The sequence below is a fragment of the Neolamprologus multifasciatus genome, chromosome 20, assembly GCF_963576455.1.
Source record: "Neolamprologus multifasciatus chromosome 20, fNeoMul1.2, whole genome shotgun sequence".
NCBI lineage: Eukaryota > Metazoa > Chordata > Actinopteri > Cichliformes > Cichlidae > Neolamprologus > Neolamprologus multifasciatus.
This window is the reverse complement of record NC_140458.1, coordinates 29846794-29872764: the sequence shown is the minus strand read 5'-3', so window position 1 is coordinate 29872764 and position 25971 is coordinate 29846794. Positions and strand designations below refer to the sequence as shown.

Genomic DNA, 25971 nt, shown 5'->3' with positions numbered 1-25971 from the left:
ATTTTTTTTTCACCATTCATGAAGAAAGGATGATGGATTTTGTATCCCCAGAGAAGTTTTGGTGTTTTATGATTGTTTTCCACCATACCAAACCTGTCACACCTAGGCTGCCGCATTATTTAGGAAGACGGCTTGAGACATTTTGCTTAAATCACATAAATAGGAAATGACACTGATCAAATTCATAATTCAGTGGGACCAGCTGAACGTCAGCTGATGCATTGCTGCTTTTATGCAAATGCACACACTTTATCAGTCATTTCCATCAGCAGCTGGGGATGGAGATTTTATTTACTGTTTCAATGAATCACAATAACTAGAGGCGAGTACGTTAAGGGAGTCTGAACACAACGACTGCAGAGATGGAGGGAGGTCAATAAATGCGCATATTCCTTCACCATTCGAGTGAGAGACAAAGATCAGTAGTCATTAGCCCCGGTCTAGTCCCTATGGCTCTTCACAGTTGCATAAGGCTTAAGTCAGAGATACACTTTAAGCTGTTACTATTTAAAGAATTTCTGTTTACAATTTTGGCTATTTCTAGGTAGAGACGGAAAACATGAAGAAAAAAATCCCAAGTTAATGCTTTTACTAGGAAAATTGAGAATGTGCCAGTGAAAAAGGATTTTGGTCTTAAAATCCAGCTTTGTACATTTGTCTTCTTTAAAGAATTCAGTAAATGCTGCGTTGCAAAAACCATTAAACTAAACGGTTCTCGGCACTTTATAGTTTCCTGCAATGTATCCTTCTGAGACTTGAGCGCGTGTTTAGCTGCATTTTTCTTTAAGTCTCCAGCTATTTAGGATTAGTTGGACCTGATAAGTGTGAAAACTAAGCATCATTGTTTAACAGAAACTAATTTTTAAAATGAAGTCACTAGTGTTTAAGAAGGCAACAAACTGCTTTATTGACCAGAATGAAGTATGAAGTGCAGATAAGTCTAAATGTTGTGTCCCTATATAAGGATGAAGGGTCTCAGGAGGTCAAAGCTTTTCTTTTTTGTGAGTTTAATCTGACTAACAACTGGCAGCTAAACCTGTGCAAAAGCAGATTACATCAGTGTGTTAATCCAGTGAGTTCTATAAATGTATAATTCAGTTTTATTGCACCTAGGGATATGTTTGTATAGATCATATCAGAAAAGTAAGGAGATGCCCCATGGGGTGAGAAACACGAGCATTTAGACAAACACAAGCTATAAATATCATATGATTACATGAAAACCTAATAATTTACAGTATTACTTACTCTGTTATTAGACTGATGAAGCCCATAGTTTTCAGATCTTTTTATATTCATTGTCTTAGTGTAAACAGCAGTGAGTTTGAGTGCTTCATTTTAGTGTCTGTTGAAGGCTATGCAGAGATTTTTTGGTCTGTTTCAAAGGCCATAAACAGCTTTTCTTTTCAGACCACTTGTCTATAGTCTTGCTCTCCACAGCTTTACTGCTGGTTTGACCAATGACCTATTTCAGTTGTTCCGTCTGTCACTTGAGTCGCAAATGGATTATGTTTGCAAACCATGATTGGGTGCAAACTAGACATTCCATGCTCCTAGCTTTTGACTGCCAAACGCCAAGAGGCCTCAAAGCTTGCAGGGTTTGTGCCCCACTTAAGAACTCAAACCAGAGATAAATGGTTCCTGTTCATGACCCTTAGTGTTTGTAGAACACTCTGAATAAAAAAATGTAAGTTTGATCTGTGGGTGAACAGCTTGGCAGCTTTAAAGGAGAAAAGGAAAAAAACACACCTTCAGCCACTGAAGGAAACCGTTTTCAGCAAAAAGCTCTAAAACACCAGACGCTAAACATAGTGGAGTACAGCTATAAAAGCAGATGTGTCCTCCAGGATATTCTGGTTGGAACAAAGGAAGAAAAAAAGAGGGAAAACAGAGGAGTAAATGTTGCAGCACAGTTATCAGCTTGCCAGAAACGTAAATCAATCAGTCAAGCTGAATGATAATGTTGAGTAAATAACTGTTGGTCAGGTTTGCAAATTCCTCTCAAGGAGTAGATAAATGTTCATATCTTGCTACAACCTGCAAGTGGTCACTGATGTTTGCCTGTGTGTGTGCATGCGTGCTTTTGTGTGTTTGTGTGTGTGTTTAGCTCTAAATTGAAATGGCAGTGAAGTAACAACCATGCTAACATGTAGTTTGGAAGAAGCAATGTTTATAATGCTGGTTAAACAGCACTTACGTAGTAACGGTGGCTGTTTGGTGAAGTGAGTAATTATGTATTACGTTTACTGTTTCAAAATTAGTTTCTTTCTCTATGTGTCTGAACTGAGGGTGCCATATAATTTCTGATCTGACAAGCCGCAAATTCCCCTTGTTCAGTGTTGGTGCAATCAAAACTGGTTTACGTAATCTCGTTATCACCACTTGTCTTCTATGCCCTATTTGACTCAGCATTTAACTTACAGTTACAGTTTTACAGTTTTATTCATAAAGAAGTAATCAGTCACCCAGATGTAGGGTCACAAAGTCAAGCGACAGAAAACAGATGGAAATAATGTAAAAGGAAAAATTAAATGCCATACATCTGGTATGTTAGACTAACTGTAATTGGGGGAAAAAGAAAACAAAGAGAAAGAAATTTGATTGCATTTTACATTTTTTGCATCTGCAAATATCAGAGGGTCTTTAAGGGTCAAAGAGATGTCGATTATGTCATTAGAGGGGGTATGTGGGCTCTGCACTGCCACTCTAGTACTCTCCAATTTGTTGTAGTATAATAGTAGTATAATAACAACAACTACGACCCCTAGCTGTACGTGTGCAAATTAGCAAGAGAGTAAAATCCCAGTCTTAGAGGTAACCGGCGGCCACCACTGATATATATACATCATCTCATCCCATCTAGTTCTGAGGTTATGATTGGAATGGATATAAGGAGTGTGTAATTCTGCCTGTTAATGAACAATGTGATCACCAGGCGGCTGTGCAGATGATCCTTCATTGAAAATGTTTAAATTACACCTCTAGTCTTGTCTGCATGTGTGTGGTACTTTAATAAGAAATAAATAACATAATAAACACGTTAACAGTGTAACATATATCTAGCTATATTTACGCCAGCATAATACTTAAATATATTACACATCACAGCTAAGAATATTGAAATATGACATGAAATAATAACTAAATCATAGCTTGGAAATCAGTATTTAAGATAAACGTAACCCAAAAGCAACAACGCCACACTAGCTCCAATATGTAGTTCTACATTTCTATCCATACATAGCAACAACAGCGATATTGCCTCAACTGCACAAGGAAAGAAATATCAACATTTACAAGTAATAAACTGGACTTTAACCATCATACAATGCCATTATAAAAATAGCAAACACAGATAAGCAGTCAAGTTGGAGAAAGTTACTGTGTGACAAACGCGACATAAATCGTGACATAAACTAACGCCTGCTTATTGGTTGCCTGCACATACGATAAGCCACATGATCTGAAGTACAGTATCGGTCAAAAGTTTAAGAGCACCCAAATTCTTCCTGTTTTTTAATTGAAAATCAAGATATTCAATGTCTCATTGTACTATGAAATGCAAGCATAGAAGAAATAACCAAAGTTTAAACGAAATTATGGAATTCAATTAGAAACCAAATATTCTTCAGAAAGTGTTTCGATAAATGTGCTTTCTGTCTTCCGTCCAGTTCTTCCCAAACCAGTTCGATGAAGTTTAAGTTCGCAGACTGTGCTGGCCAATTCATGTTTCATGGCCAAGGGACAAACTGTTGTCTCTCAGAAACTTGTTTTGTGATTCTTTGTGGCTTTGAGTCTGCCGGATCTCTTCCTATCAGAATTTTTTAGTGCCTTTGGATGCTGAAGAAGACTATACTTACTGACACTTTGACCTTCTTTGTGATTTCTCTGTAGGAAAGACCTAACCTTTAAAGGGTTATAATGTTCTGTATCTCTTTCATTGTTACCTACCTTTTTCCTCGCTATATTTATAGCAGCACACAACTATCTGCAGTACATCACTGTTTAAATAAAACTCACGAGGGCACGGTACCACAGTGTGTTTCAACTGTACTTTTATGCAGACAGAAGAGATTGTAAGTACTCAAGAAAAATTGGGACACCTACCAGAAATTGTTAGCACCACCTTTCAAGACTTGATCAACCTGCGTTGCTGCAGAACAGCTTAAGTTGTTAATGTCTGTGAAGGTTCTCAGTCATCCAGGTCATCGTAGTCAAAGGAGCTTGCAAAGAAAAGCGTCTGGACTTCTTTAAGTTGCTTGAAGACGTTTCACCTCTCATCCACAGGACAAGACTCAGCTGTCCATCTGTATCTTAAGGACAAAGGACACTCTTTCGAGGATGCCAATGTTCACATTTTGGACAGAGAGGACAGATGGTTTGAAAGAGGAGTGAAAGAAGCCATTTATGTCCACTGTGAGCGACCATCTTTGAACAGAGGCGGTGGTTTACGACACCAACTGTCTGCCATCTATAATCCAGTTTTGAGTTCCCTCCCCAGACGCCTTAACGCCCATTTACATCCTGGGCCATCTGACCTCAGGAATTCGCATGATAAGGTGGGGCCAGGTTTCACAATGAGCTCACCCGAAACTCTGGCTGATTGGGACCCACACCCAGTTTCACACCTTGGCTCAGGCGATTAGAGGATCATCAGGGGGTCCTTTTGTCCCTCTGTTGGGGGGATACTCCCACTAGGTTTAAATCTGGGACTCCCCACCATTTGACCTTAGAACTGAAGAAGCTTCTCAGATGAGAGGTGAAACGTCTTCAAGTAACTTAAAGAAGTCCAGACGCTTTTCTTTGCAAGCTCCTTTGACTTAAGTTGTTAATGCATTTCTTGTTCCCTGAAAACTGCCTCGTTGAATAATTCTGAAATGTACATTTTTTTTTAAAGATTTGTGTAACCTTACCTTTTTTTAACCTCTGGCAATCCCCCACTTACCTTTGTACCATTTCAAGCTATTCATTGGACTCGAACTGAAATACAATAAGAACTGGAAGAATTGGGGTGTTCTAAAAATTTCCACTGGTAATATACATAAAAAAACCCACACAGCAAACTCTGATTACAGTTCTTCATCAGCCTTCCCTTTCCACTCCTGTTGCACATCAACTGCCAGCAGGGCAGCGTTCTGATTAGATACTCAACAGCCAATTTAGTCGATCTCAGGAGGCTGTCCTTCGTCACAGTGATGGGAACAGAGTCACGCCAATCCAAACTCAAATAAACAACTCTGTGTTGCCAAACTGTTTTTGTGCTTACACTCCTACATACTGACAGAATCGTTGTTTTTAGTTTGTATGTCTTTGTTCCTGCTTGAGAAGAGAAGTAATTAAGGCCAGAAGGTTTTTGTTGACAGTTGTGCGGCAGTGCAGCTTTGTGCGAGTTATCTTCATGTGACTGTGAATGCTGCTAAGTGGGATGATGTAATTGACATGATTTGAAAACCCCAGACTCGTAATCATGTTGTTTCTGATTCAGGGTCACTACACTCCACAATGCTGTGGACTTGCTGAGGGTCACATTTTTTTTAACAAGCTTTATAAGAAAAAAGTAGCTGTTTCTTTTCTATTAAACAATCTATAAATCATATTAAATGCTTTTTAAAGCACTTCATTTGCCCACTGAAATCACTTCAAGAAATTAAGTTTGCAGTATTTTCAAATGTATTTGTACAATATCAAAAAAGTTACTAAAGTTTTATTTAAAAGTATTTATTAAAATACCCCAATTATTTAAATTCACACATACATAAACACTGTAAATTGTGGGCATCACATTTTCTCTGAGATAGAAGTTGGCGCCTCTTCCAGGCAGGACCTAGAGCTGTATGGGGTCCTGAAGTGGTGAGCAGAAAAGATACGACTTATCAGGAAGCTCCCACTCTGTCATTGTAATGCGGCGCTACCCTGATCCCTTTTGCTAACCTAGAGGCTATGTGGACACTGAAAAATAGCCTTCGCCCCACCGCATCCTGCCCCCCACACTCAAACCCTGTCATATCTGGAGCGCTCCACTCCACACTGAGCTTGCCTCCAGAGAGCAGGGTTAGACAATAACATATCTGTTACGCTCTTTATGTTAAGCGCCCTTTTGGTGGTAACCATTGTTGTATTTTTTTAATGTCATGATGATTTATTAACTCACCAAATTCAAATTAGCAGTAGAATGTAGACTCAAAGTCTTTCTCATTTAAACCTGTGTAAACCACTCAACACTCCAACACTACCTGCTTCTTGCTAAGTATAGTATATATAACAAATTATATTTTAACTAACATAAAAAAAATGTAGCTGTAAACTCAAAGTACTGCAGGATTGCACGTGCTTATAGTTTGTTTTTTATAATGGATACACAGAAAATAATTCCAGTCATGGATTTCAGTAAGGCAAGCAAAAGGTATTCATATGTATAGGTGAATATTTTACATAATATGTTAAAAACACATTGCTTAAAAATAGAAATTAAAACCTAACGGTGTAAATTTAGAGCATGACAACTCTAAGCGTAAGATAGGGAATTGTGAATGCTCGAATACAGTGCATACGCCTATACATGTTTTTAACCTCATAAAGTCAGAGTGAGAGCTATATTGTTCTATATTTGTGTAAGCTCCATGTTGCGCTGGGAAGAAAATAATTAATTTTTATGTCGAGAAATATTTTTTTCAGTCTTTTGTTCTCAGTAAATCATTGTAATCTCTTAGAAAACTCAAACATACTCATGATCATTTTAGTGAAGGACTGGATTAGTGATTTGTTTACTGAACACAAAAAACAGTGTATGCACAACTTGCCTATATGCCTATATGAACTGCTGCCCCAGCCTTCTATGTCCATAAGAGGGCTATCTCTGAGTTGAATGGTCATGAGGTGCTCCAACATGGACCCTTCTTGCTGCCATAGCAGACATTTCTAAACTAGGAGTATATCCAGACTTCCTTGGCTAGGATTTAGTCCCAGTATGTCTCCAATTGAACGTGCCGGGAAAATCCTGGGTCGACGTGATCATCAGATGCCACCATCGATGACTACTGCACTGCAGCTGCAGGCTGCATTCAAATCTGTTGTTGAGAAATTGAGCAACAGCAGATCTGGATACTTGTTCAGTCCATACACAGATGGGTGACTGCTTGCATCATGTCCAGAGGAGGGTATACCTCATATTAAACATCTTGTTTATGCCTATATTACAATGTTGTTCCATAACATCTGTTTAAAACACATTTTTTTCCTATTTTGAGTAGTATACATAAATTTCCCATTTATAAAAACATATTTATTTACAGTCAAAAATACATATAAACTATATTAATCCTCAGATGTCATCTATAATGTATAACTATGATTGAATTAGATCATTAGAATGTTGATCTGTATTCATGGGTTGGTTATTGGAGACTGAACACACAATTTCAATATACTTGCCCATTATATAGAACTCCTTGTGTTGCTGCCTTTGCACAATCAATACATGCAAACTTAATGAATAAGAAATTAAACTGAGTCTGTGGCTATTATAGGATTTTTAAAAACTCATGAACTATATCTTGCGCTCGGCTGTTTCCAGAACGGGACAGTTCTTGGATTGCCAATAAGGGTGTTGCTGCTTGAGTTGCTCCGTAAAATGTGGTTCTATTATCAGGTCCATTAAGTATACCTCAGTGTAATGACACTCCACTCGCCAACGTTTCTCTCTCGACCCTTCTCCTAATAACCCCTTTTACATTTCATTTTCGTTATTTAGCGGGCAGCACTTATCCTCAGCCACTTTACATTTTGCAGTGATCAAATTAATGGAGTCAAAAGGCCTGGGAAGCAGGTACATGTCTTACGGGCAAAGCAGTGGGGACTAATTGTAGTTTCAGGGGAGGCAAGATGGGACCTAAAGTGATCCATGCTGCGCAAAAATGTATTGGAGCAAGGCTCACATATCCTCTCTTATGGTTTGTTGTCATAGTTTATTGTAGTCTTGAAGGTCTCTAGTGTCCTTATGTAAGAAATTGGTCATAGGTATGGGTGTAGAAGGGGATGATGCACTTTAACACCAGCCCTGTCGTACGAGGAATGAAGGCCGATAGAAAAATCTGTTGGTGTTGTGAATTAAAGATACATGTGCCACTCATAGTGCTCTGCAAAAGCCACAGACACAAAATGTGAATACGCTCTAAAAGATCAAGCTATGAATAATTTACAAATTTTTTTTACAGAAAGTGCATTAATCAGCACAGTGGTTAGCACTGTTGCCGCACAGCAAGAAGGTCCTGAGTTCAATTCCACAATCAGGCTGGGGTCTTTCTGTGTGGAGTTTGCATGTTCTCCCCGTGTTTGCGTGGGTTCCTTCCGGGTACTCCGGCTTCCTCCCACCGTCCAAAGACATGCAGCTTGTGGGGATAGGTTAATTGGATAATCCAAATTGCCACTAGGTGTGAATGTGCCAGTGAATGTGAGTGCGAATGGTTGTCTATCCCTGTGTGTTAGCCCTGCGACAGACTGGCGACCTGTCCAGGGTGTACCCCGTCTCTCGCCCTATGACAGCTGGGATAGGCTCCAGCGCCCCCCGCGACCCTGAAAAGGATAAGCGGAAGCGAATGGATGGATGGAGTGATTAATCACGAAAAAGTAAATTAAAATAAATAATTGATGTGAACCCCTGATCTTTCTGATGTTTCATAATATCATATATGTCAGGAATCACTATGGCGGCATTTAAACGCAGAATGGTTTTATTTGGAGGCATTGCATTGTGTTTGTAATAATGTTACTGTCCATGGATGTGACAAACATAACAAAATTTGTTGTCTCTCAAGCAATCACTTCTGTAATTTCAAACATAGGTACATATATATAGTATATATAATATACCACCTAATTTAATTGATCCGGTCCAAACAGGGTTTGAAGTAGAATGAAAGAAAGTCGCACCACACACATGCTCAATTAATTTAAGTACATAAAGTATAAAACAGTCTACTTAAGAGATGAAAATACCATGAGAATTTAAAATGCTTTAAAACAATATAGAATGCTATGACAAACAGGCCTAAATGCCTTTAAAAAAGACAGTTTAAAAGCGCATTGTGCAGAGTGCTATTACTGTGCATCTAGTGACTTAGAGCTATTGTCTGTAACAAGATTATAGAAGCACGTTCTTTAGATAACAGACAGTTGCTAACCTAATAACCTAACCTAATCCTAACCTTGACTGAATGCAGTTCTTTTTTTTTTTTTGTAATGCTGTTTAAATTTAGAAAAGCATCACTTATTACATCTTTGAAATTCTTGGTTCAAATGTGCAACAATGACCAGGAAATACAGAGGACATTTGTCATCCTTAGTTGTCCCATTCATCTCAGATTTTATTTTTTCAGTGTGAGTTGGAGCTGGAGTATGAAGTGTGATTTATGCATGGCACTTGATGCTGGAACTGCACGAGATGGGGTAAAGCAGTTCCCCTCACCCCCACCCTCCCCCTTTGCCCCGAGGATGCATGAAATTAAAAAGAATGACTCTACTCATCCGAGTATAAATGACGCTCCATATGCTCCACCTAGATACCCGCGTTCAGTGTGCCACAAGTCACAATTTTGGATTTTAGTTTTTAGTTTTAATGTGAAAAATTGAAGTGTGATATTTGTCTGTTGTGGCTTGTTTTAAAAGGGAGCGAAATCCTCTCACTGCTGCTGGTGCTTTGAAAGCACTTTAAAATTTTTTACCCCGAGTCAAATTGCGAGGGAAAAAAACAACAAAAAACAATAGTCTGTGCTGTTGTTTTTCATTTTGTCGTTTTTTGTCTTTGTCACAACGACAGGGAGGAGTACTTTAAAGCACCATTCAATGAATATTAAATGAGTACTCCTCTCGCCTTTACTCGTCAATCCTGTCAACACAGAGAAGGTTCAACAGACGACTTCAAAGACAAATTTCATTACACAATCAGTGCCTTGTCTCTACTCATCTAATGGACCGCACCTATCTCTGTGATGCTTATTATTGTCAGTAATTTGGCTCTGCAGTTATCTCAATAACAAATAAAACCGCAGCCTCCCGTGGTGATGTTAAATCAGTTTAGCATTTCACACACAACAATTTCTGCAGTCGTGTAGCTGTTCAAAGCCGATGCACCAGTATGAGACCCAATTCCAGCAAGCATGTGACCCTTCTCTCACTGCTGAAGTGACACTTTTATTTTGGCTTAAATGCATATTCACTGTTAAAACTGTGCAGCGATTCACAATTGCACTAATTTGGGCAACGCTGTGGTACGGGCCTGCTAAAGCTCTCTTCCTTTTCTGCAAATTGCAGTTCTGCTGCGTGAAGAGGTGGCCCAGCTCCAGGAAGAGGTGCACCTGCTGCGGCAGATGAAGGACATGTTGAATAAGGACCTGGAGGAGACCCAGGGAGGTTGCTCGGCTGACGTGCTCTCTGCCACCGAACTCCGTGTGCAGCTGGCGCAGAAGGAACAGGAGCTGGATCGAGCCAAGGAGGCTCTGCAAGGTAAGGACTGTCAGGAAACAAGAAACTGTGTGTGCTGTTTAAAACACAGACTTTTTTTATTTAAGAAAAAATGTGGAAAGTTCTTGTTATTAATTCGATTTCTTTACAACATTTTCTGATCAGTAGTAGCAACCAGTTTTAATAATACAGGTAGGTAACATTTAGCCCAGGAGTTTGCTCACTGTGTGAAGACAAGCACCTCCTGACCGTTTCATCCAGTGACATGCTTTTGCCTATAAGAACAATTAAATTATATTTCTACGAACAAAAAAAGGGTGAAAGAAAACAAAATACTAAATGGAAAGGTGTAGGTCTTAACCTTTAAATTGATCTTGTTTTTCATTAAAAATTGGAACATGGACATCATCACTTACAGTCTGATTTCATGGCACTATTCCACTGATGCTCTAGAACATAGGTGTCAAACTCTGGCCCGCCATACCAAATTACTATCAGAGCTGGCCTACTGGTATTATACAGCTAATATATATATTGTTTAGTATTAAGCTTTGCTTGTTCCATATTCAGTTTTTCAGCAAAACGTGTTTGAGTCCATAAGAAAAGATTGATTCTTATATCTGGAGGAATAAATATATTTCAATAAATATTAATGTTAGCCCGCGACTTTGTTCCAGTTTTGAATTTTGGCCCACTGTGTATTTGAGTTTGACACCCCTGCTCTAGAAGAAGTTTTCATCTCGGGCTGACAGATTATGTGCTCTACCCGTCTTCTTCTTTTTCATGTAGTCTTTTTTACATGTCAGCTTCAATGAGAAAACTTGTTTTTCACTTGTTTCACTTTTTAGAAGCACAGGGGAAGCAATATTCAGAACCTCTGTTATGTCAGCCTGAACGCATTTTTACTTTTTTTCATCATTCCTATGGAGACTCTTTAAAAAACTGTGCCTGTTTTGGCTTCCTCATTGTACACGATGGTATCAGTTTTTAAAGTCCAGTGCAGGCTTCTGACTTACAAAATCTCTCGTCACCACTTGCTCGGCTTCACGTGGATATAAACATGTTTCCTTGTATAGAAAAACGTGGGCTGGACAGTAATGCAGATGGCTGATTGTAAGGAGATTGCACAAGCCTCTTGGTTTGAACTGATTCTGATTTATTAACATGTGCACAGTGGAAAGAAGAAAATATGCCGGTGTGCATATTTCATAAACCGAATGGTAGCTTTGCATATGCACTTGTTTTTTGTGCAGGATAAGAATGTTCTCATGTATTAGTCAATAAGTATCACTGAGTTTCTGTCATATTGTAATATAAGCCTTTTGGTTCCTGTTGTAATTTGAATATTTTACTTTTTCCAGTGCTCTCCTGTCTTTGATCCCTCTGTGTTTGTGTCTTCACCTCGCAGTTTGTTTTGCTAATTTTCTTAGTGTGCTTGTCGTACTTTTTACTTCCTGTCTGTTTCTTTCCCTGATTCCCTGAGTGTTTTCACCTGCTAATTGCTTCCTCCTCTGTTTCGCCCTCGTCTGTGTCCTGTTCCCTAATTAGTGCTCTGTGTACATATTGTCCTGTGCGTCGTCTCTCTGTTTGCTAGTTGGTCGGGATTCCTGTTTGTGGTCCTGTGATTAACCTTCTGCTTTTTGTGGATCTTTTTTTTTGTTGTTTTGTATTTTCGGTAGTGTGTGTTTCTTTGGACTCTGTTCATCCTTTTGGAATTGTTTTTCTTTGTCGTTGATATTCTACACTTGGGTCCTTTCCTCACCGCTACTCCTGAAAGTGGCACATTTCCCTCTTCCTTGGTCAAAGCATTCAATTTAGTATCCTGTTGCTTTAAATCTCTTGTTTGCTGCTCCCGCTCCTGCTGAGAGAAAACCTGTGCAGCCTTTTGCTCCATCGGGCTTTTCTTTTCTATTCATCATGATGTTAACATAAGTGTCTGTATTAGTGTGGTTGATGCAGCCCATTAGTTGCATTATGGTCCATTAGCATGTGTTATGCTAGAGAGATGGAGTTATATCTTGGGGTGAGGGGAGACGCAGATGCTTGGACTATTTAAAAAGGAAAAAGAAAAAGCTCTCCATGCTTTTGGCAAATCGAGCTGCTCTTCTCCTACTGTGCAGCATGACACAAATACAGCTCAACATAATGTAGAAGATTCAAGAAGGTGATTTTAGAATAAATAACGTTACTAAGGTGTCTGTAATAGCTAGCTTCACATAGATCTTTCATCTCCCTGAAGTCTCGTTTTTGGCTTGGTCATATATCTAACTAAAACGTGAGGGCAGGCCATTAAATAAAATAAGCCTTTTTAACTTTTTATCTAGTATCGAATTGGGAATATACACACCAGTGACAAAATAAAGTTTTAAAGCATTGGGCCAGCGTGTGCCATCAAAACAGCGTACTGGTGTCTTGGTATTGATTGTCCAAGCCTTTAGGACACTGCTGGAGGGATGGACCCACCAGCCTTCTAAGACATTGTGTAATGTGGTGCTTTGATGGTCGCTGTTGAACATGTTGGTCAAAAGATGATCATCGTTGTCAAACCATTCATTGACCCATTATGTCCTGTGAACAAAGGCGTTACATCCTGGAAAAAAATGTTCTCATTAGGAAGGATGTGCTTCATCACATAATGAAGGTGGTCACTGACAACTTGGTACTGATTGGCAGTGCAGATAGACGTGTTTTTTTTTTAATTTTCCTTTACTTTGCTACCCATCTTTGCTTACATGCTGCTTTCTCAGAGAGTCTGCAGTTAGTAAAGAAATGAACATTGCCAGGCAGTGTAGAGTGGATTGCAGGGCATCAAGCAGAGATGTCATCAGTGTGGCAGTGAATCATTTTTTTCAAAGAATTATCGCCCATGGAATGAGGCAGAACACAAAAACTACCATTTGGTATCAGACAAAAGCATGACATGCTGTCAGGGGATTTTGTTGCTGCGACATTTCACTTGACACTTGCAGCCTACGCTTTTTGGAAGAATTGAACGAAAACAAAATGGACTGGGGCAGAGTAGAATAGAGCACACATCAAATAAATACTTATCTCTTCTTCAGCGGGATGTTGGCTGTCTGAACATAGTGCACACAGGCTCATACAGTCATTTGTATGACTCAGGCCTGTTAATGAAGGCCAAAGCCTACCAGCCCCAGCAGGCACTGACGGTAATCGGCAGCTAATGAAAGCTTTATAAAAGTGGACTTTGGTTGGCTTACGAGGGCCAGAAATGTTAAGCGGGGTGGATCTAGTCTACAATTAAGCTGGGGTATGTGGGAGGACAAGAGGAAATTGGGTGTTGTCATATTCAGGTTTTGTTCTGCTGGGATAAGTTCACCAGGCGAATTGAAGTGACTGTGAACTTGAGTATGAAGTCATTCCTGTTGCTATTTTTCATTTTGTGCTTTCCCTCCCCCTCTGGAAAGCATTTCCTATGAGGAACAGAAGGACAAGCTGATATTCAGTCAGAGCTCTCGGTCAGTTGGATGACCCTCAGCCACTCTTTCTACTTGAATTGGGTTTGGATTTCTACTGTTTAGATTAAGCTTAAACCTTTTCTGTTTGATAAAGATTATAGGTAGGGATCAATCAGGTGACCCTGAATCCCCCCATAGTTACGCTGCAATAGGCCTAGGATGCTGGGCCCTTTGCATCATGAGTGTTACTTCTTTTGTCACCTGTTTTCAATTACTATGCATTTAAATGCAAGTTATTATTTATCTGTGGCTCTTCCACAGCGTGGCTTTTGTCCCATCTTCCTCCCCTCACCCCCAACTGGCTGTCCCTCCCAGAGCCTGGTTCTGCCACAGGAGTTTTTCTTTCCCACTGTCGCCAATAGCTTGCTCATACGGGGTAGTGTGACTGTTGGTTTTCTCTCTCTATTATTGTAGGGTCTTTGCTTTTTACAATATAAAGCTCCTTAAGTCAGCTGCTGTTGTGATTTTGCACAATATAAATAACATTGACGTGAAAATTGAATGAGATTTGCATTCACATGTAAACGAAGCAAAACTGTTTACATGTTATTGTTATTTTCCCACTGGCCTGGTCTTTACAACAGGAGTTCGTTTCAGCTCTTTTGTAAGTCTGCAGTTGTCACTATCAATCTTCATGCACTGAGACTACTGCACACGCCAAACGTATAATTTTTTAAGACAACTGTGAAAGGCCAGCAACTGCATTTCCTAGCTTTTTCTTTTTGTGCTGTTTGCTTGGGGTGGGTAGCAGCTAGTGAATGTTGGCTCTGGCCTCAGCAATATTTACAGTTGTTTCTAAGTAGAAAGTAGAAACACGTCTTTCATCCTTCTTTTGTTGTTTTTGTTCCTTTTCCAACTTCTGCTTTGCAATGCATTCAAGTTTCCTGCTGCCAATGTTGGCACATTGTACTGGATCACACTGATGACGATAATATCTTAATAGGCTGATACCGTTATGAGAAAGCATGAACAGAAAATTAGTAATAAGAAAATAGACAAAATATTTCTAAAAGGAAAGAAACAGAGAATTATCAGAAAAAATTATGCTTTGAAGGTCTTTCAAAGTTTGTTCTTCAGACTGCATTTGCAGGATTTTAAAAAACAATATCTACAACAGAAGAACATCTGGAGTCATATCCTTAGAAAATATGAAAACATCCAGCAAAGGCCTTACACAGGACCCGAAAGGATGCATGTCAAGAAGCCATCCTGATGAAGGAAAAGACTGACACTATCAGTCATGGATTGGCGTCCCCAGAGTCCAGACCTCAACATCATTGAGGTCTGGACTCTAGAGAAAAAGGCAAAAACCTCCAAAGAAGAGCTTTGAATGTCCTTCAAGAAACCTGGAGAACGATTCCTGAAGACTACTTAAAAAGAATTACAAGAAGGTTTGGCTTAGAGGGTTCAGACTGTGCTTAAGAATAAAGATAGTTATACAAAATATCAACTTTCAAGCTCATTATAATTGTACAAACTCTGCTTTTTCCTTGCATACTACAGTCCCGATCAAAGGTTTATGACCACTTGGAAAAATGGGAAAAATCATATTTTGCATGGTTGGATCTTAACAAGGTTCCAAGCAGAGCTCCAACATGCAACAAGAAGAAATGGGAGTGAGACAAAACATTCTTTTGAGCATGCAATTTATTGAAAACAGCGAGTAAACTGAAACAGGCTGTTTTACAGCTGATCAAAAGTTTAAGACCACACCTCCAACAAACTCAAACTCCCAGAAATCAAAGTTCCAAACATCAACTCAGTAATGAGTATATTTCCACATATGATTGCCCATGTTTCAGTATGTCCAGTTTCTGAGGAAATATTAAAATTAATGAGGGGTGACTCAAGACTTGCAGAATACTATACATGGAGGATTACTAATGTACAAGTAATTTCAGTTTTCATTATGTGTGTAGAGTACATCTCATCTCTGCCTGAAAAACTACTGCAAAAAGGCTCTGGGTCTTATTATGCAGTGCATGAAGGCACACGTTTTTAAACAGTAGCAGCTCTGAATGGTCAGACTCATTTTTGGCATGAGAACCCACCCAGAGCTAAAGGTCTTAAATTCAATGAATTGTCCAAATAGAGGCACGCAATCTTTTTTTTTTCTCAGTTTCTTTTAAATCAGGCTTTTAAGCAACCAAACAAGCGCTTTTTTAAAAAAGATACTGAGTCCATTAGTAATCAATGTGTGCTTGACTTTGATGCCTTCCTTTACATCTTGGAATTTGGTAGATTTAAAGTACTTAGGTGTAACTCAAGTGTTAATCGTGGGCAAGGGGGCCCACTTTTAAAATGTTGTCTTCTGTCAGGTATTGGCTTTTTCCAATGATCACATCAGCAATTATTTACAAGTCTCTTCTATGCTAGGTGCAAGGAAATAAAAATGTTTATATATATGAAAAAAAATTTAAGTTCCTCTTTCCTTTTTACTTTTATTCAAAGGGTTTGTAACAACGCTAAAAAAAAAGACTTGACGGACTTGGAAATAGTTGTGTTTTAGAGCGTTTGATCATAAAAAAAGAAGATAGGCCAAATGTTCTTAAGAATACCTCATTAACTACAGCAATTTCCGTATGCTGCCAATTGATTGTAGCCGAGATGTTACTCTATTTGATTTTCCTCAGTTTTCACAAGGCTGGCATATTGTGAGGATCCCACCAGATGCTCCTGCAGAGTGCTTTTCCCAGAAGAATGAGAGCCCTGAGGTTTTTTTATTGAAGTGCTACCAACAATTATTGTGAAGCAGAGAAACTTTGTCTTTTTTTTTCTATTTTTTTTTTTTTTTTTTTTAGTTCTTCTTTGTTTTAGTGTGGTTTTGTTTTGGATGAAGAAGCAAGCGGCTGAAGTGATGAAGTAGCGTGAAAGAGATGCATCGTTCCTTCCTTTGCTCTTTGCCACTTGAGATAATACCTGTTTACTTTGGGAATGGATCACTGAAACTGTGTTGCCACTCCAACCTCGGTTCAGATGGTTTGCGGCTAAATTGCATGCAGATTTTCTTGTGCCTATGAATACGAAATAAAGAAGAGGTGAACGCTACTTTTCAGTGCGTTTGCACTCCAGTTATTCTTCATTTTCCTCTCTGCGGTCTCTTCCTTTATCTCCCTCTCTGCCTTTATTTGGTGTGATGCCCACATCGTTTAAATGTTAAGGCCTGAGTTCGCGTCCACTGTGAACCGGGCTTTGGTGTGTGAACGCTATAATTGTAATCGAGGGTAATTGTCAACCTTTTACAATTGCAGGTTTTGTCATGATGTCCATGGGCACTCAATTCAACCCAAGAGCTGCATTTAATGCCCCCTACACAAATGACAATGACCTGATTCATTTTTGCCAATCATAAAGCGGTGTTACAAAGAGAAACTAAGCCCCAGCTTGGCGAATGCAACCAGGAAGTTCTCAAAAGGTGTTTATACATTTACGCAACTCGCATTTCTCATCAAAGTTTGGTTTAATGAAGTTTCAAAGTGGAGTTGGCCCTCACTGCTGTTTTTAATTAGCTATTTTCACTTTGGCTATTACTATCACTGAGGGACTTCAAGTCAAGCCAGAGCTCATATGAAAGCAGTAGACAGCTATGTATCATCAAAGCACAGTCTGCCGGCTCTGTTTAGTGTCATTTCACGCTACACTGTACTTAGCTTAGCTCTGTCCTTGACTACAAGGCCTCTTTCCTTGTTAGGTGTTAAAACACCAGTGCGCACATACAAAAGCACACACACTCTCAGCACCACTGAATCTCTTCAGGTTTCAGGTTCAGGTTCTTGACCCGACGACCTTTAAGCAATTAAGGTTTTTCTTAACTAAGAGCTAGTGGGACAGTCAGAGTTTTTGTGACATATTTCCTCAAACGCACCTACACCTTTACAACTTTTTATCTAGTTTTGTTTAGCTTGCGCTTAAAGGTCCTGGGTGTGCCCGGGTAGTGGGGATTTATGGGAAATCTACACTATAGCTATGTTTTAACCACGAGCCACACTGAAAACATATGATGTAACCTATGGCATAACTCGATGTGTGTAACTGCACATCGACTTGACGCAGCCATCGGTTATCGATTCCACCTGTGCATTTCTAGCTGTTTTTTTGCTTTGAATTTATCAGTGAGAGAATAACAGTTATTGTCTCAATAATGTTGATATATGTACTCACAAATCTCAGCAAATTCCCAGGGGGAGGTTGCTGAAACTGTTGGAATAGATATGAAAGAATCCCAGCACATAATGCACCAGTACTAGCATAAATACCTGCATAAATGACATCAGCCACAAAATCTATGTGATTGGGTGAATAAAGGTTGTAGTAAAAAGTGCGCTGAGTTTTCAGTTATAGTAGAAAAGAGCTCTATAAGTACAAGTCCATTTAAAACTATTATATTTGAAAACAATTAAGTAAGAAACCTTGTTTGGTTCATAGAGGCCCATTGTGTTATTTAGATGTATCTTAGCAATCTGTCAGTCCTGTATGTATCATGTATGTATATCTAAATTCTTTCATGTTTGTTTCATGGGGAACAGTTAAACTGTTAGAGCCTGTGTTTTTCTGTCTGTGACGACAGCATCATAAACCCAGGAATACTGTTGCTTGAGTGGGAAGTCAATTAGCTCAGCATGAAAGGAAATGTGCTCAAAAAACCCCGAGGTCACGAGTTTAAGTCATCAGTGAACTATATATATTTTTGCTCATTCTTTCTCCTGAGGATGTTTTTTTCATTTTATTCCAATCAGTAAACGTTAGAAAGCAATTCTGGAATACAAAGCTTCTCTTGCTAGAAAGTCTAGCAAAGAGACAGCCTTCAAGAAAAACCTCAAACCAGTTGAACGTCCAATTTGGAACTTTTTTTTTTCACCCCAAACAACAACAAAAACCCCACATCAACAGTTAGTCAGAGTTGAAATGTTTGCTACATGCTGAAATCTTTTTCCACAGTAACATTAGACTGCTTTCATTTTGAATCCACCGACGACAGATTTCTCTGCCCTGGTGCTTAAATAGCTTGTATGTCTGATCTGTTTTCATTAGCTACCTTACAAAGGTCAGATGTCTTCTCCGCAAAGATGTCTGATCCCACGGTAACACGCCTTGCTTTACAGCGAGGATTTTTAAATAATGCCAGTGATATCAATGCCACACAGCCCCATGAGTTTGTTTTTACTGAGGAATTGAGGAGGTGAGTGCACTGTGCTGCTCTGAGGCTCCTACATCATTATTCAGCTGGCAGATTTAAAATCCCAAACCGCGAACAATGGACTCCCTCCAATGAGCCGATGTCTCTTTTGTTCTCTCCCAAAATAATTATGTTAAGAGCTGACTAAAAGCCTGTCCCTTCTCTTTAGAGCTGAAGTTATATGAAGTCGTGTCAGTGGGAAGCAGGCTAATGTTAATGTAGCGATCGTCATTTACAGCATTTTTAGCTAAAAATGCTATCCAAGGAACTTAAGCTTAAAGGTCGCTTAAAGGTTTGTTTTTTTTTTTAAAGTGCTGTAGATTCAGTGTATTTTTTGCAGACTTCCATCACTTAGAAATCTTCCTCAGAAGAAAAGGTGATTGTTAAGGGTGAGCTGGCAACACATAGAAAGGAAATGTTATTTGTCTGTAATCCTGGCTTAAATCTTGTTATGTGAGCCACCATAGATGGGGCACGGCAGATAATGAGGGATGTTATTTAACCAGAAGGATGCAGTGAGTGGGATGTGAAAAACACACCACAGTAATCGGTGCAAACTGTGTGAGCAACAACAACATGGCTGAGGTTGTTTTTTTCCCCTCTTTTATAATCAAGTCTTGCTGCCTCTGGAATTAACAAGAAAATATTCGTCCTTACTGTGTAATACTCATATAGCTTTGAATTACAAACAGCTCACCTGGCTTCACCAAGAGGTGCAAACTATGCCTCGCAAGATTCATAAAGCTCACCCATTAACTTCTTATACAGTGGGGCAAAAAAGTATTTAGTCAGCCACCGATTGTGCAAGTTCCCCCACTTAAAATGATGACAGAGGTCAGTAATTTGCACCAGAGGTACACTTCAACTGTGAGAGACAGAATGTGAAAAAAAAAACCATGAATTCACATGGTAGGATTTGTAAAGAATTTATTCGTAAATCAGGGTGGAAAATAAGTATTTGGTCAATAACAAAAATACAACTCAATACTTTGTAACATAACCTTTGTTGGCAATAACAGAGGTCAAATGTTTACTATAGGTCTTTACCAGGTTTGCACACACAGTAGCTGGTATTTTGGCCCATTCCTCCATGCAGATCTTCTCAAGAGCAGTGATGTTTTGGGGCTGTCGCCGAGCAACACGGACTTTCAACTCCCGCCACAGATTTTCTATGGGGTTGAGGTCTGGAGACTGGCTAGGCCACTCCAGGACTTTCAAATGCTTCTTACGGAGCCACTCCTTTGTTGCCCGGGCGGTGTGTTTTGGATCATTGTCATGTTGGAAGACCCAGCCTCGTTTCATCTTCAAAGTTCTCACTGATGGAAGGAGGTTTTGGCTCAAAATCTCACGATACTTGGCCCCATTCATTCTGTCCTTAACACGGATCAGTCGTCCTGTCCCCTTGGCAGAAAAACAGCTCCATAGCATGATGTTTCCACCCCCATGCTTCACAGTAGGTATGGTGTTCTTGGGATGCAACTCAGTATTCTCCTTCCTCCAAACACGACGAGTTGAGTTTATACCAAAAAGTTCTACTTTGGTTTCATCTGACCACATGACATTCTCCCAATCCTCTGCTGTATCATCCATGTGCTCTCTGGCAAACTTCAGACGGGCCTGGACATGCACTGGCTTCAGCAGCGGAACACGTCTGGCACTGCGGGATTTGATTCCCTGCCGTTGTAGTGTGTTACTGATGGTGACCTTTGTTACTTTGGTCCCAGCTCTCTGCAGGTCATTCACCAGGTCCCCCCGTGTGGTTCTGGGATCTTTGCTCACCGTTCTCATGATCATTTTGACCCCACGGGATGAGATCTTGCGTGGAGCCCTAGATTGAGGGAGATTATCAGTGGTCTTGTATGTCTTCCATTTTCTGATGATTGCTCCCACACCAAGCTGCTTGCCTATTGTAGATTCACTCTTCCCAGTCTGGTGCAGGTCTACAATTCTTTTCCTGGTGTCCTTCGAAAGCTCTTTGGTCTTGGCCATGGCGGAGTTTGGAGTCTGACTGGTTGAAGCTGTGGACAGGTGTCTTTTATACAGATGATGAGGTCAAACAGGTGCCATTCATACAGGTAACGAGTGGGGGACAGAAAAGCTTCTTACAGAAGACGTTACAGGTCTGTGAGAGCCAGGGATATTCCTTGTTTGAGGTGACCAAATACTTATTTTCCACCCTGATTTACAAATAAATTCTTTACAAATCCTACCATGTGAATTCATGGATTTTTTTTTTCACATTCTGTCTCTCACAGTTGAAGTGTACCTCTGGTGCAAATTACTGACCTCTGTCATCATTTTAAGTGGGGGAACTTGCACAATCGGTGGCTGACTAAATACTTTTTTGCCCCACTGTATGTTGTGTGATTGTTCCAACAAATGCCACTTTATCTTGTCGCAGCCCTAAGCAAAGAGGCTACTTTTTAAATCTTGCAGGTGAAAGAAGTATCCATTTTTTTCCTATTTAACTATCCACAAGAAAACAAATATACATAGTTTGGAAAATGTCAAAAATATTCCGTTCTTCCGAATGAGGTGGGGGCGTTAAACTGGTATGTATTACACAGCCAGGCAGTGCTCATTATGATAATTTGAATGAATTGTTGTCAACATGCTAGAAACAGACCCCAAATGTTTTCATCCTCAAAAACGGGTTGCACTCCTAATAAGGTTAATAACCTGCTCTTAGCTATTTTTAATACTGGCACAAGCTCCCCGGGGAGTCCAGTGTTTCTGTCTAGCAACCAGTGACTTGGCTCACTCATTAAGTCCTTCAGTAGCATCATAGAGGAGCCCGGCAGACAAAAGCTTTTAGCACACTCTAGTAATAGATGTTCACATTGAACTACTTGAAATTGCAAGGACTCAGATATCAGAAGAGCCTTTGTGCTGTGAGTTTTAAAAATATATATATTACGTAGAAAGGGATGTTGTAATCAGGTGTTTGCGATTTTCCACATTGGGTTGGACTTTTTAAGGGGAATGTTTTGCAGATGTCCTGATTCGCTTCTTTTCTGCTTATACGGGCTGACATTTCTTTTTGCACGAATACAGTTTTCTCACAAAGGCAAACATTTCTTTTGATTTTAGGCAAACAATTTGCAAAGCAAGCGCTAAACATTTGTAAAATGCAGTGTGGGCCAAAGAAAAAAATCTTTCTTCAGTGCAAAGGATTTAGGTGCCTTTTAAATACAAAAAAAAATATGTTATTCTTGGCAACAAGTTGCTTTGTCGGTGTTAAGAGCATAGCTTAAGATTTAGGCTTGAATTGCTAAAAGAAGGCTGTGTAGCAGTGTTCATTGTGCATCTAAACCATTTCCCCAGGAAAGCAGCAAAACACAAGAGGGAAGATAAAGCAGTGCATCAGACTAACAATGTAAGGTACTGCTGGGTATATTTAAGTCTGGGAATGTTTTGTTACTCCGGAGACACCTGTACTGAATCTGCTGCACTTTGACAGGTTCAGAGACATGCTCTCTGACTTGCACTTTTTGTGTGCAGGGGTTCATACTACTGCAGGATAATGACCACACATTTCAAAGCCTTGAAAGGACTACTTGATCACCAGAGAAAGCCAGAGAGTGTTGGCTTTCTGTCCACAGATACCTAACCACAACCCAGCTGAACATTTATGGGGGGCACTTGCAAAATGGGCTGGAATAACATGCGTTAGCAGGTTTAGCATGTCCTTGCAAATCAAGTAGATGGACAGTAGGCATACTGAGGTATTGGGAAATTAATGTAGAAGTTGAACTTTTAACTCAAACCCATGAATTAATTTTTCCTGAGTTATATTGGATTCAAATTATCTGCTATTCAAGTACATTCGCAGCAGTCGGCGAATAAGACAGATGCTTGCACATATGTGTATCATTTCTTTATGAAAAGTCTCTTAAACGGCTTTCTTCCCGTGTCATCCTCCTCCTCCACCTCCACGCACATTAGCTTCAATTCTGTATGGTTCCCAGGTGGTTCTCTGGTTGTTTCAGCTGGTAATAATTCTTGGAGGCTTGAACTGAGCAACAGAGTATGTTAGTCATTAATATGTCTGTCAGCAGGAGTGCTTCCCCATCTCTCCTACATTCGTGCGTGTAACGTAACAGTCTGAGCCCCCGGAGCACAATTGTATGTTAAAAATGTTCATAGGTAGGTCAGAAGCAGTAACTAACAGTGCTAATATGATTTGCAAGTGTGAATGGACCCGTTCAAAGAGTCACAGTGAGTGCTTTCTTGCATCCAGCACCAGGAGGGTCGCTGTTGCCAAACGATCACAGGTGCAGGATGTGAGGCAGCAGAAGTGTTTTTGGCTCATCTCAAAGACGGCTTTGATTTCACTTCCTGAGGCAGGTGCTGGAAGGTTTCCTGTTTCTCTTGGTCAGTGAGGGATGTTTTTTGTCTTCATTCGCCAGCTAATGTGGTCTGCGTATCCCTTTGGCTTGGGGATTCCTGTGGTAAGAACAAGTGAAAGGGAGAGATATGAAAGGATGACGAGGGCGGTTGGGGAAAAAAAAAACAGAGGTTGAATCTGTCCTTCATTTCCGCTTGCCCAAGCATGTTCGCCAGACACAACTTGTGACTGTCACGCAGTTAACCAAGCCGTGATATAAGTTCATTACTGACACACAGCTGGTTCTGAAGGGGAGAAAAAAAGAGGGCAGAAAAAGGCAGATGAACACGTGATGAGAAGTACTGTGCTTTTAGGAAAAACAGTTTGATGTAGAAAGATGCAATATGAATAAATAATATATAAATAAATGATGTATTGTCAGTTTCAAATGATAGCTGGAGGGAACCTCGACTTTAAACACGTCTGAAAAACAATCTTGCATGAGGAGGTAAAAAAGATCAAGAGGAAGCAGGAGAACAGGCAGATGCAGAAGAGCAAAAAATGTTTGTCTTTGAGAAAATTAGAGCTTCTCTGAATAACCACTGTGAACCATATTCTTTATCATGATGCGTGGGTGAGCTGCCAGAGGATTAGAAAGAGTGTGTGGCAGAGAGAGACGGGGGGAGAGGGGAAAAAAAGGGACTCAGTCTCTAACAAAGCCAGCAACAGAGTGCAGACTGACATAAGGGTTCATCAACGTATAGTCAGCGGCAACAGCAGGTGTTTTTATTGTTATTTGCTTCAGGAACAAACTAACAAATCAGGAAAAGATTTGTTGGTTAGATTAAAGAAGACTCCTTAATGAAGATCACCTCTTAATGTGCAACATTCTTCATGGCTGTGCCAAAACATTAAGAACAGCATTAGACCTTAAAGTCTTTCAAGTCAAGCTTGTCTGCAATCCCAGCACCACCCATATCAGCTGAAAGTTTAGATAATAGGCTCATTATCGGATGCTAAGTAGCTTTAGCCTGTCTATATTTGCTACACATCTGGAAGCCTCTTTGCAACCCACATTTACCCCAGCTCCTACTTTATCATGTTGTCTGCTCTTGATCACCTCCAGTTTTCACTACATGCACGTTGGTAGGATGGAGGAGGTCCACGAACATGGACATAAAGCCACTTATAACTTACTGTAGATAAAACGGTAATAATCCTCTGAACTCTATTGTTTGTCACTGACGTGCAGTCATCTACACTGTAGATTATGACTAAATAGAAGTATGTAAATCTTCAAGTTATTTGACCCTCCACAAACTCTGTCTTCCAGCCATGAAGTCGGACCGTAAGCGTCTGAAAGCAGAGAAGGCAGACCTGGTGAATCAGATGCAGCAGCTTTATGCCACATTGGAGAGCCGAGAGGAGCAGCTCCGTGACTTCATACGCAACTATGAGCAGCACAGAAAAGTACGGCACCCGTTTTCTAACAGTATAGAGGCACACACATCCATACAGACCCTCTTTTTTTTGTTTGTTTGGGTTTTTTTGTAGTGCATGCTCTAATCTGCTTAATTAAAAAGACGGTTGGTTACAAAAAAGGATGTTTACAGTTTAAAAAAAATATGTTTTTGTGGTATTTGGTGCGTATGTGGTGCCACAAGAATATGTCATAGTAAGCCCAACATGTAGAAGCACTTTTTTTTATTCCTGTCATCTCAAGGTAAAAAAAAAATCAAATGAAATATTGAAAGCCCTTACAAGGCAGCACAGAAAGAGCCACTGCCTTTCTGTTTGAATCATTCTGTTTAGTCGTGCTTGATGTGTGAACCAATCCATCAGGATCTGTGTGTCTACTAGGAGAGCGAGGATGCAGTAAAGGCGCTGGCCAAAGAGAAAGACCTCCTGGAGAGAGAAAAGTGGGACCTGCGGCGGCAGACCAAGGAAGCCACGGAGCACACGGGGATGCTGCGGTCCCAGCTTGATCTCAAGGAGAACCGCATCAAGGAGCTGGAGGCTGAACTTGCCATGGTGAGAGAGAAAGGCAAATGAGGGAACTTGACAGGCAGGTAGTGAGTCAGCACTGCATTACTGGCTTTTTATAGGCTCCATTTTCTGGAATCAGATATTTAGGAACGTTTCTAATGTTAGAGTTCCTGTTTTTTCCTTCTAAGATAACAATGTCGATAAAGTGTACAAAGAGAAAAGACTGACTAGTCAAAGAAACAAAGATATTGCACAAATAGTTTGAGTCCTGGTTCAGGGATATACAGTACATCTGTTTGGTCACTCTGCTCTGTTTTGCCTAAACTGCATCTAATCGAAACACGGAAAGCCTTTTGAATGTACAGCATAGCCGTCATTCATGTCTCCAACCCCCCCCCACCAGATGAGTAACTGTGTCAATCAGAGAATGGAGTTCCGGGTGTTTGAGCGCCTTGTGGACAGGGACTACTCTCCTAGGGTCATGGCGGTAAGACAGGTCCCAAGATTTAAATCTTTCCACTCCTGTCCCCTGTGGAGTTTTCTCC

At 40.0% G+C, this 25971-nt stretch overlaps 1 protein-coding gene across 6 annotated transcripts in view; it reads left to right on the top strand.

Moving 5' to 3' along the window:
• The window catches only part of kazna (kazrin, periplakin interacting protein a), a 202189-nt gene that overhangs the window by 160603 nt on the left and 15615 nt on the right, over positions 1 to 25971 (top strand). For 5 of the 6 annotated variants that reach the window (XM_085147135.1, XM_085147138.1, XM_085147137.1 and 2 more), the window contains 4 exons: positions 10309 to 10500; positions 24774 to 24910; positions 25301 to 25471; positions 25830 to 25913. In XM_085147135.1, coding sequence (XP_085003261.1) covers positions 10309 to 10500; positions 24774 to 24910; positions 25301 to 25471; positions 25830 to 25913 — 584 coding nt within the window. The remainder of the gene's footprint in view (positions 1 to 10308; positions 10501 to 24773; positions 24911 to 25300; positions 25472 to 25829; positions 25914 to 25971) is intronic. The other variant, XM_085147136.1, reaches the window with a different exon arrangement.